The sequence below is a fragment of the Embiotoca jacksoni genome, unplaced genomic scaffold (assembly GCF_022577435.1).
Source record: "Embiotoca jacksoni isolate LCO1_2020_lvr unplaced genomic scaffold, fEmbJac1.0.p SCAF_103, whole genome shotgun sequence".
Classification (NCBI taxonomy): domain Eukaryota; kingdom Metazoa; phylum Chordata; class Actinopteri; family Embiotocidae; genus Embiotoca; species Embiotoca jacksoni.
The window spans coordinates 43,288-54,154 of NW_027185234.1; the positions used below are offsets into that span (position 1 = coordinate 43,288).

General features: G+C 42.3%; 2 protein-coding genes across 2 annotated transcripts; both read right to left on the reverse strand.

Moving 5' to 3' along the window:
* Nucleotides 1-321: 321 nt before the first annotated feature.
* ddt (D-dopachrome tautomerase) lies at nt 322-3,165 on the reverse strand. Its single transcript, XM_069174957.1, has 3 exons — nt 2,980-3,165; nt 960-1,135; nt 322-782 (listed from the first exon to the last, which is right to left on the reverse strand). The coding sequence occupies exons 1-3, from the start codon at nt 3,085-3,087 to the stop codon at nt 710-712; spliced, it is 357 nt and encodes a 118-aa protein (XP_069031058.1). The 5' UTR covers nt 3,088-3,165; the 3' UTR covers nt 322-709.
* Nucleotides 3,166-3,933: 768 nt separating this feature from the next.
* On the reverse strand, nt 3,934-8,849 carry chchd10 (coiled-coil-helix-coiled-coil-helix domain containing 10). The gene is made up of 4 exons (XM_069174945.1): nt 8,669-8,849; nt 8,034-8,244; nt 4,848-4,989; nt 3,934-4,754 (listed from the first exon to the last, which is right to left on the reverse strand). The coding sequence occupies exons 1-4, from the start codon at nt 8,707-8,709 to the stop codon at nt 4,735-4,737; spliced, it is 414 nt and encodes a 137-aa protein (XP_069031046.1). The 5' UTR covers nt 8,710-8,849; the 3' UTR covers nt 3,934-4,734.
* Nucleotides 8,850-10,867: the final 2,018 nt, after the last annotated feature.

Below are 10,867 nucleotides of genomic sequence, written 5' to 3' on the forward strand. Positions count from 1 at the left end.
TGCTCTGTGATTGTCGTCTCCACCAACAGTTCTTCTCTTCTATCTCTATGCTGTCCTTTTCTCTCTCTGCTCTCCTCTCACCCCAACCGGTTGAGGCAGATGCTCCGCCCACCTCTGAGTCTGGTTCTGTTAACAGCCGCTAGAGGGCGCTCCAGGCGGATGGAACATTTGTGAGTGTCCTAGTTCCGGTCCTGAGTGGATTTGGCAGGAAGTTGAGTGATCGTAGCTGCAGAGTGACTCCTCTTCTTCCATCTGTGCACTCTTTCGATGTAGGAGAGACGGAAGTTTTAAACTTCTTTTAAAAGTTAAAGAAGGCAAACACATGTTAACAAACTGTCTTTATTTCATCCAAATGTAAACATCTGCTTCCAGTCTGCCATATCTATATGATCCATATCTATATGATCCATATATATGTTCCATATCTATATGATCCATATCTATATGATTCATATCTATGTGATCCATATCGATATGATCCGTATCTATGATTCATATCGATATGATCCATATCTATGATTCATATCTATATGATTGAACTAGAAGATAGAAAACTGGAAGATAGAAAACTAAAAGATAGAAACCTAAAAGGTAGAAACCTAAAAGATAGAAACTTAAAAGGTAGAAAACTAAAAGGCAGAAACGAAAGGCTCTTGACTTCTTCCCTTCTTCTTCTTCTTCTTCTTCTTTGCGGAATGAGACGAGTCGTTCACAGGAAGCTCATGACGGTTCCCTTCTTACCGACCTGGTGAGGCTGCAGCTCGTGGAACACAACAACGATCCTGTCAATCACAACAGAGCTGTCAATCAGTGACCTACTGTAAATCACTGCATTCATGATCAACACACACGTGGAACTAAGATCAGGACCAGGACCGGAACTAGGACCAGGACCAAGACCAGGACCAGGACCAGGACCAAGACCAGGTGAGAGGTTCGGTCATACAGGTAGAACTCACCTGTCTTCAGTCAGGCCGAGCTGCCGGGTCAGAAACTCAAACATCTTGGCGCTGTGCTCCTTGTTCTTGTCAGCGGTGTCGGTCACAGCGATGGCCGACACACTCAGCATCACACACGGGGAGGAGGAGCCTGACATGAGCATCAGCAGCCCAGGCTTCACCACCACGTTCATCCTCTGGAGGAGGAGGAGGAGGAGGAGGAGAAAGAGGAGGAGAAAGAGGAGGAGGAGGAAGAGGAAGAAGAGGAAGAGGAGGAAGAGGAAGAAGAGGAGGAGGAGGAAGAAGAGGATGAGGAAGAAGAGGAGGAAGAGAAGGAAGTGGAGAAGGAGGTGGATAAGGAGGAAGAGGAAGAAGAAGAGGAGGAGGAGGAGGAAGAGGATGAGAAGGAGGAGGAAGAAGAGGAGGAGGAGGAAGAGGAAGAAGAGGAGGAGGAGGAGGAAGAAGAGGAGGAAGAGGAGGAAGAAGAGGAGGAAGAAGAGGATGAGGAAGAAGAGGAGGAAGAGAAGGAAGTGGAGAAGGAGGTGGATAAGGAGGAAGAGGAAGAAGAGGAGGAGGAGGAGGAAGTGGAGAAGGAGGAGAAAGAGGAGGAGAAAGAGGAGGAAGAAGAGGAGGAGGAGGAAGAGGAAGAAGAGGAGGAGGAGGAGGAAGAGGAAGAAGAGGAGGAGGAGGAAGAAGAGGATGAGAAGGAGGAGGAGGAGGAGGAAGAAGAGGAGGAAGAAGAGGAAGAGGAGGAAGAAGAGGATGAGGAAGAAGAGGAGGAAGAGAAGGAAGTGGAGAAGGAGGTGGATAAGGAGGAAGAGGAAGAAGAGGAGGAGGAGGAGGAGGAGGAAGTGGAGAAGGAGGTGGAAGAGGTGGAGAAGGAGGTGGAGGAAGAGGAAGAAGAGGAGGAGGAAGAGGAAGAAGAGGAGGATGAGGTGGAGGAAGAGGAGGATGAGGAGGAAGAGGGTGAGGAGGAGGTGGAAGAAGAGGAGGATGAGGAGGAGGAGGTGGAAGAAGAGGAGGAGGATGATGATGAGGAGGAGGAAGCAGATAAGGAGGTGGAAGAGGTGGAGAAGGAGGTGGAGGAAGAGGAAGAAGAGGAGGAGGAGGAGGAAGTGGAGAAGAAGGTGGAGGAGGAGGAGGAAGAGGTGTAAGAGGAGGATGAGGAGGAGGAGGAAGAGGAGGAGGATGAGGAGGAGGAGGAAGAGGAGGAGGAGGAAGAAGAGGTGGAGAAGGAGGTGGAGGAAGAGGAAGAAGAGGATGAGGAAGAGGAAGAAGAGGAGGATGAAGAGGAGAAGGAGGTGGAAGAGGTGGATAAGGAGGAAGAGGAAGAAGAGGAGGAGGAGGAGGAGGAAGTGGAGAAGGAGGTGGAAGAGGTGGAGAAGGAGGTGGAGGAAGAGGAAGAAGAGGAGGAGGAAGAGAAGGAGGTGGAGGAAGAGGAAGAAGAGGAGGATGAGGAGGAAGAGGGTGAGGAGGAGGAGGAGGTGGAGGAGGTAGAAGAGGTGGAGAAGGAGGATGAGAAAGAGGAAGAAGAGGAAGAAGAGGAGGATGAGGAGGAGGAGGTGGAAGAAGAGGAGGAGGAAGCAGATAAGGAGGTGGAAGAGGTGGAGAAGGAGGTGGAGGAAGAGGAAGAAGAGGAGGAGGAGGAGGAGGAAGTGGAGAAGAAGGTGGAGGAGGAGGAGGAAGAGGTATAAGAGGAGGAGGAATGAGATGAGAATATAAAAAAGGTGTCAGTCACCTGTCAGTGACCTTCAGTCATCTGTCAGTCACCTGTCAGTCACCTTTAGTCACCGCCTAGTTAATACAAATGAATGGCGACCTCGCAGCCAATCAGAGTGCAGATTTGTCTTCAGCAGCCAATCAGAAAAGCCGCCTCTGTCCACTGAATCAGGTTCTAGAAGTGTTCTGGTTTTGAAGTGTTCCTGTGTGAAGCTGCAGAACTTCCCGCTGGATTCACGCGCACAGTGTCAGCCAACATTCACGCGCACAGGTGGAAGAGCACGCGGAAATCGAGCAGCTAAAAGCTGGAGGTGTCACTCACGTCTTCCGGTTTCCCGAGAGCCTCTGCGGCGCTGGAGCTCAGCTTTCTGACGAAGTCGTCGGAGAAGGCGCCGGCCGGCAGGTTGGTCTGCAGCTCGATGAAAGGCATGTTTCTGTCTGAGGTCTCTCCCGAGTCTGTCCGGGGACGGAGACCGATGACCGGGAACGGCACGGTACCGATCTCTTCCGGTTGTAACTTTCAAAATAAAGGCGGTGTTGGAGTTCAGCTAAACTTTGACCATTAACATACTGATGGATGACATTACTGTATTGTAATTCGGAAGGGTGAACGTGCTAAGCGGTCTTAAAAAGGTCTTATATCAACTAGAGTCGTATTTTAATCCTGGAAAACACAACATAACAAATACTGCAGTTGTTCTGAATCACCAACAAGAAAACTTCTGAAAGTCAAAGCTGTACTTCCTACTGCAAGCAGAATTCTACTTACGCTTTTATTTTGAAAGTAGAACCTGACGTAGTTGAAGGTGACGCAGCTTCGAGGGGCGGGAACCTGTGACGTATGGGCATATAAAGCTCTGTTCAGCCCTGATAGGTAGGTAGGTATATACTTTATTAATGATGTTCATCACATCCTGAATGATTTCTGAAAGTTTGAACAGCAAAGAAACTGAAATGTGATTTTTATAATCCGGATCCAAAAATGTGATTCCTGTCAGATCTCTACAGAGTTGTTTTCTTTTGATGCTTTATTGAATTTATATCAGTTTACCAGAAGAACAAAGGAAGATAAAAAGAATAAATTGTGACGCTGCAGCGGATCAACATTTATACAGAAATCTTCAGTCGTGCAGTTTGATAGTTTTAGTTGCTTTTTGCTTCAGATTGTTGAATTGAGAGAATATATTGCTTGAACTCTGTTGAAGGTGATACAACTTCTTCCCTGTATTTTTACATTTATAAATATGGATTATAATAATCAGACTTACGAAGTACACACGAGTGTTTTTTTGTTTATTCAGGAGACCAAACAATAAAATAAGGTAAATCTTTCATCTATGTTTTCAGTAATGAAGGTTTTGACAGAAAATCTTTCCCAAAATAAAAACAGTCTCTGGACACTCATCACAAAAACTTTACATCAATGTCTTACGTTTTTTTCTTAATATACTTTTTAACTGGATCAAATTTATGAATGAGTTTAAAAGAAACTTCTTTAACTTTATTAGTAATTAAGTTCTCATTTGATAAAAGGCTTTCTTCCACTTCACATCGTCCACAGAATGATTCTGATTGAAATTGTTGTAATTGAATGATGTTTCTTTGGAGCCGGGCTCTAATAGATCAGTTATTACCAGAACACATGGAGGGAGGACGTTCCAGATAATACATACATAATTTCACAGACAGGTTTGTTTCGTCTCAGAAATATAATTTAATATTATTAATAATAATAATAACAATTATACTACTACTACTAATAATAGGACGTATCTTGGTGTATGTCTGTGGAGAACCCAGCTGGAGCTCCACTGCTGCTCCTCTTCACTCCTCACAAAGACAGTATTCAAGAAGAAGACATGACAGCAGGTGCTGAGTGATGTGAAGCAGCAGATATTTATGAAAAGTCTCTGAACATTTTACCAAAAACATTTCGTACATTTCAGTCCGTCCTCCAACAGAGCCACCGCCTCTGTTCACTGCCTGACGTACACCGTTCACACGGGTCATGTCTACAGATGTGTCATTAATGACAGCCGGCCCCGTCCGTCACACCAGTGATGTCACACCAGTGATGTCACACCAGTGATGTCACACCTGCACAGCAACAGACAGAATGGTGAACACCTCAAATATACACTGATGATGAGCGGTGCGACATGACGGGACTCCATCCGTCACCAGACTCACCGTGGGAGGACTTGCACTGTTTGAGCGCCTCGTTGAAGCCTTCGCACAGAGTCAGGTCGGTCTGGTTGGTGGCACAGTCCAGGAACTGTCGGACCTCAAAGTGACACGGGCCGGGCCGGGCCGGAGCGGGCCGGGGGGGCTCCTGGAAACACAAACACATCACAAGTGGACTTCAAACCAGCGCAGCTGCTGCAGGGTTCTGGTCCGACACAACTTTACTGAAGTCCAGTCACGTCGTTTGGTGGAGAGTTAAAAGTGTAACAGGCTAAAGAACAGCTGTCACATACTGATACCGGTCGTCATCTTATACGGGACTTCAGTCAGTAAATTCAGGAGGTGAGTCAAAAACTTGAAGACCATCAGCACTTTGAGTGAAGGATGTCTTCCTTTAAGAATAAATAAGAGTCATGGAGCCGGCAACATCCGCGATGGTTTTCTTTAACAGGACTGAGTCCTGCTCTTCTCTGCATGTTACAGTCTAAACAGCATCCAGGTCCCAGAACTTCTGGTGCTGTTGGACTGCTGACTCAGCAATTTGACTGAAAAGCTCTAAAAATGTGCTGAGCACAGAGCAGTCGATGATATCAGTCAATAACTGAAACCCTCAGAGGTAACCGGCTCCTCTTCTGCTCCGTTCATTTTCCCCTCTGAACCCGATCAACACCAAATTTTACCCAGGAGGCTTTGAGGCTAATTTGACTTCAGTCGCCATCTTCTTTCAAGATGTTGTAACTGCTGGGACACAGAGTGGATCTCTGTCCCACCAAGTTTCCTCCTCAACTGGCTCCCAAAGAAGGTTTACTATCGGCCGTTATTCCTCCTCAGTCTGTGTCAGAACAGTTGTTTATCAGGGAAATGTACTGTCACATCTTATTAATATAAAATCATAATTCAAAGCTGTAGGAAGGTTTACTGTCACATCTTATTAATATAAAATCATAATTCAAAGCTGTAGGAAGGTTTACTGTCACATCTTATTAATATAAAATCATAATTCAAAGCTGTAGGAAGGTTTACTGTCACATCTTATTGATATAAAATCATAATTCAAAGCTGTAGGAAGGTTTACTGTCACATCTTATTGATATAAAATCATAATTCAAAGCTGTAGGAAGGTTTACTGTCACATCTCATTAATATAAAATCATAATTCAAAGCAGCAGGAAGGTTTACTGTCACATCTTATTAATATAAAATCATAATTCAAAGCAGCAGGAAGGTTTACTGTCACATCTTATTAATATAAAATCATAATTCAAAGCAGCAGGAAGGTTTACTGTCACATCTTATTAATATAAAATCATAATTCAAAGCAGCAGGAAGGTTTACTGTCACATCTTAATATAAAATCATAATTCAAAGCAGCAGGAAGGTTTACTGTCACATCTTATTAATATAAAATCATGATTCAAAGCAGCAGGAAGGTTTACTGTCACATCTTATTAATATAAAATCATAATTCAAAGCAGCAGGAAGGTTTACTGTCACATCTTATTAATATAAAATCATAATTCAAAGCTGTATGAAGGTTTACTGTCACATCTTAATATAAAATCATAATTCAAAGCAGCAGGAAGGTTTACTGTCACATCTTATTAATATAAAATCATAATTCAAAGCCGTAGGAAGGTTTACTGTCACATCTTGTTAATATAAAATCATGATTCAAAGCAGCAGGAAGGTTTACTGTCACATCTTATTAATATAAAATCATAATTCAAAGCAGCAGGAAGGTTTACTGTCACATCTTATTAATATAAAATCATAATTCAAAGCTGTATGAAGGTTTACTGTCACATCTTAATATAAAATCATGATTCAAAGCAGCAGGAAGGTTTACTGTCACATCTTATTAATATAAAATCATAATTCAAAGCTGTAGGAAGGTTTACTGTCAAATCTTATGAATATAAAATCATAATTCAAAGCTGTATGAAGGTTTACTGTCACATCTTATTAATATAAAATCATAATTCAAAGCTGTAGGAAGGTTTACTGTCACATCTTATTAATATAAAATCATAATTCAAAGCTGTATGAAGGTTTACTGTCACATCTTATTAATATAAAATCATGATTCAAAGCAGCAGGAAGGTTTACTGTCACATCTTATTAATATAAAATCATAATTCAAAGCAGCAGGAAGGTTTACTGTCACATCTTATTAATATAAAATCATAATTCAAAGCTGTATGAAGGTTTACTGTCACATCTTATTAATATAAAATCATAATTCAAAGCTGTATGAAGGTTTACTGTCACATCTTATTAATATAAAATCATGATTCAAAGCAGCAGGAAGGTTTACTGTCACATCTTATTAATATAAAATCATAATTCAAAGCAGCAGGAAGGTTTACTGTCACATCTTATTAATATAAAATCATAATTCAAAGCTGTATGAAGGTTTACTGTCACATCTTAATATAAAATCATAATTCAAAGCAGCAGGAAGGTTTACTGTCACATCTTATTAATATAAAATCATAATTCAAAGCCGTAGGAAGGTTTACTGTCACATCTTGTTAATATAAAATCATGATTCAAAGCAGCAGGAAGGTTTACTGTCACATCTTATTAATATAAAATCATAATTCAAAGCAGCAGGAAGGTTTACTGTCACATCTTATTAATATAAAATCATAATTCAAAGCTGTAGGAAGGTTTACTGTCAAATCTTATGAATATAAAATCATAATTCAAAGCTGTATGAAGGTTTACTGTCACATCTTATTAATATAAAATCATAATTCAAAGCTGTAGGAAGGTTTACTGTCACATCTTATTAATATAAAATCATAATTCAAAGCTGTAGGAAGGTTTACTGTCACATCTTATTAATATAAAATCATAATTCAAAGCTGTAGGAAGGTTTACTGTCACATCTTATTGATATAAGTGCAGTGATTTAGTTCATCAGTTAGTTGTTGGATGATATCAGTAATAAACAGTGAATGAATATATAACTCCTAAAAATAACAGGTATGTCTCTGTCTCATTGTCTCTCTCTCTGTCTCCCTGTCTCTCTCTGTCTCTCACTGTCTGTCTCTTTGTCTCACTGTCTCTGTCTCCCTGTCTCTCTGCAGGAGCGCTGCACTACTCACCTCTTTGGACCAGAACATTTTCTGCCCAGAGCGAGTCTGACCCAGAACCAGTGATGACATCACCTGAAGCTGCATGTCTCACCTGGTCGGTTGTCTTGGCCGTCTCTGAGGTGCTGCTGAAGGCTCCTGTGAGGGCGCTGCCCACAACGTGGCCCACCGCTGAACCTACTGCCACCCCTGCAGCTGTGGTCGCCATCTGGGCCATCAGACCCGGGCCCTGGGACGGAGCGGGAGGCGGGGCCAGGGAGGCGGGAGGAGGATGGGCAGGGGGTGGAGCATGGGACGGAGCTGGGCTGTAAACACAACAAAAACATCCATTTATTGTGCATTTCAGTGGCTTAAAGAGACATTACGTAACGTGATGATGACATCACCTCACCTGTAGATATGTACACCTGTAGATATCTGTACAACCCCAAGTACAATCCTCACTGGATGAAAGTGACGTCATTATTGGGGAGCAGTCTGGATGTTAAATGTTTAAAGTTTAAAACCTGTTCAGTTTCACTCAAAAAGACAGCTGACGTCTTTGACGAGTCTCCCTGAGATGAACCTTTGTCTCGTGACCTTGCTCAGACCGACTACCTACTAAGTGATGACGCAACAGCCGGGTGACCTCTTTCCGGTAGTTCTCTGAGTGTGAACCCGGTGTGGATCGATCAGCTGTCAACACAGTTTTGACACAGACCGGTAAATAACGGGGTTGTTTGTGTTTACCTGGCGGGAGCTGCGGAGCGGCTGCGGCTTCCTCGTGCCATCTCTGAGTCGGAGTTCTGGTCGGACCGTCGGTGATCTAGAAAGTTCTGGTGCGGACAGACTGTTCGGTTCGGCTCCCCGCCGGCTCACAGCTGCTCTCACACGTGCACTGACCTTGGCGTAACAGACTCTCCGACAACTCAACGCAAATCCCGCGAGACTTAACGGGATCATTGGACCCTCCCCATTAGACTGGTGACCTGGGAGCTCTGCACGTCGCAGCAGTTCTTCCCCATATATCATCAGGTTCAGATCAAAGAGTTCAACCATAGGCTGTATTTAAACGGTGCTGACGTCACCAACAAAGTATATCACGAGCTGTATGTAACAAGAAGTCATTAAAAAACATGTATCCAATCATTTTCCTTTGACATGATGTAATAATTATCTGAAGTTTAATGGAAATTTCAGTCTTATAAACCTTTAATGGATCATTGCTAGGGTTAGGGTTAGTTATTAATACAGTGAGACAGAGGGACAGTGAGACAGAGATAGTGAGACAGACAGTGAAACAGTGAGACAGAGGGACAGAGGGACAGTGAGACAGAGAGACAAAGAGACAGTGAGACAGAGAGACAGAAAGACAGAGAAAGAGGGACAGAGAGACATACCTGTGTTATTTTTAGTGTTACGGTCCTGGTCCTGGTCCTGGTCCTGGTCTTAGTTTCGCGTGTGTGTTGATCATGAATGCAGTGATTTACAGTAGGTCACTGATTGACAGCTCTGTTGTGATTGACAGGATCGTTAGAGTTAGGGTGCTGCTTTGAATTATGATTTTATATTAATAAGATGTGACAGTAAACCTTCCTGCTGCTTTGAATTATGATTTTATATTCATAAGATGTGACAGTAAACCTTCCTGCTGCTTTGAATTATGATTTTATATTAATAAGATGTGACAGTAAACCTTCCTGCTGCTTTGAATTATGATTTTATATTCATAAGATGTGACAGTAAACCTTCCTGCTGCTTTGAATTATGATTTTATATTAATAAGATGTGACAGTAAACCTTCCTGCTGCTTTGAATTATGATTTTATATTAATAAGATGTGACAGTAAACCTTCCTGCTGCTTTGAATTATGATTTTATATTGATGTATTATTTGCAGCTGAATGAGCAGATGAGACTAAAACGTTCATACACGTCATGAGAATACATTTAATAATACATTAATTTAATGAAATATCCTCACGTTATTCGTCTGATCTTCCTGTGGTCGTTATGGTGATATGGTCCTTCAACTTCGACTGCATTCACAGTGTGATTTTTATTTTTCTATTTTACCAGTGCACCTTTCATCATTCAGAAGAAGCTTTCAGATGGATTAAGTGTTTCCCTTCTTTATATTTTTCTGAAATTGTGAATGAAATATGTATCTCTGCTGTCAGTCATCCTGTCCATGTCTGTGGTTGGTCAGATGCTAGAAACTCCTCCCCTTTTACGTGAACGTTCTCAGAGTCTGATTTACTGAAGGTCGAGAGGTCTGGTGAACCTGATGAAGCTACCTGTGAATTCTGCAGGACTCATTCAGGATGTGACAGCTCACCTGAATAACAGGACTGGAGGGAGATCCAAGCAGAGATACGCTGGAACCACCCAGAGGCAGCAAAATGTTGAGTCGGAAGAAGTTTTGACTTTTCTGGTATTTCGTGGCTCCTCTTTGTTGTTGGCTGTCAATCATCTTTCTGTTCATTCAATAACGCAGAAATCTCATCTCACAAACGATATGTCTGAATAATTTCTGCCTCTGACATCAGAAATGTTTAGGGTGTAAAACCTCGTTCTCTACGTATTCTCTGGTTTCCTGTGTCTCCTTCACAATAAGAGCAGCCGTGTCTCCTTCACAATAAGAGCAGCCGTCTCTCCTGATGTTCATCTGATTAAAACCTTCAGTCGTACTAAAATACACAACAATCACTTCTCCTGTTCTACTTCCAGGTTCAGTAAATATCGTTGCAGGTGATAAATTGTTCTATTTGCATGTTTCCTCTCAGTATTTTACTCCTTCAGGTAGAAACGTCCAATATTACATAAGATGGAGGAAAACACACAGAATGGACAACGTGTGTTAAACTGCACATTTGGAAGATGAAATCCTCGTTGCACGTCGTCAGTAGATCTGATGGACATTGTTTTGCACGTGATTTTACACACGCA

Bases quoted from the DNA above. Each gene is read 5' to 3' on its own strand.
- ddt (XM_069174957.1), bottom strand. From the start codon at position 3,087: ATGCCTTTCATCGAGCTGCAGACCAACCTGCCGGCCGGCGCCTTCTCC. The intron at 1,136-2,979 runs GTGAGTGACACC...CTCCTCCTCCAG, and splicing joins CTCTCGGGAAACCGGAAGAC to AGGATGAACGTGGTGGTGAA. The intron at 783-959 runs GTGAGTTCTACC...TGTGATTGACAG, and splicing joins CTCGGCCTGACTGAAGACAG to GATCGTTGTTGTGTTCCACG.
- chchd10 (XM_069174945.1), bottom strand. From the start codon at position 8,709: ATGGCACGAGGAAGCCGCAGCCGCTCCGCAGCTCCCGCCAG. The intron at 4,990-8,033 runs GTGAGACATGCA...TTGTGTTTCCAG, and splicing joins CGGCCAAGACAACCGACCAG to GAGCCCCCCCGGCCCGCTCC. The intron at 4,755-4,847 runs GTGAGTCTGGTG...GTTGCTGTGCAG, and splicing joins ACAGTGCAAGTCCTCCCACG to GTGTGACATCACTGGTGTGA.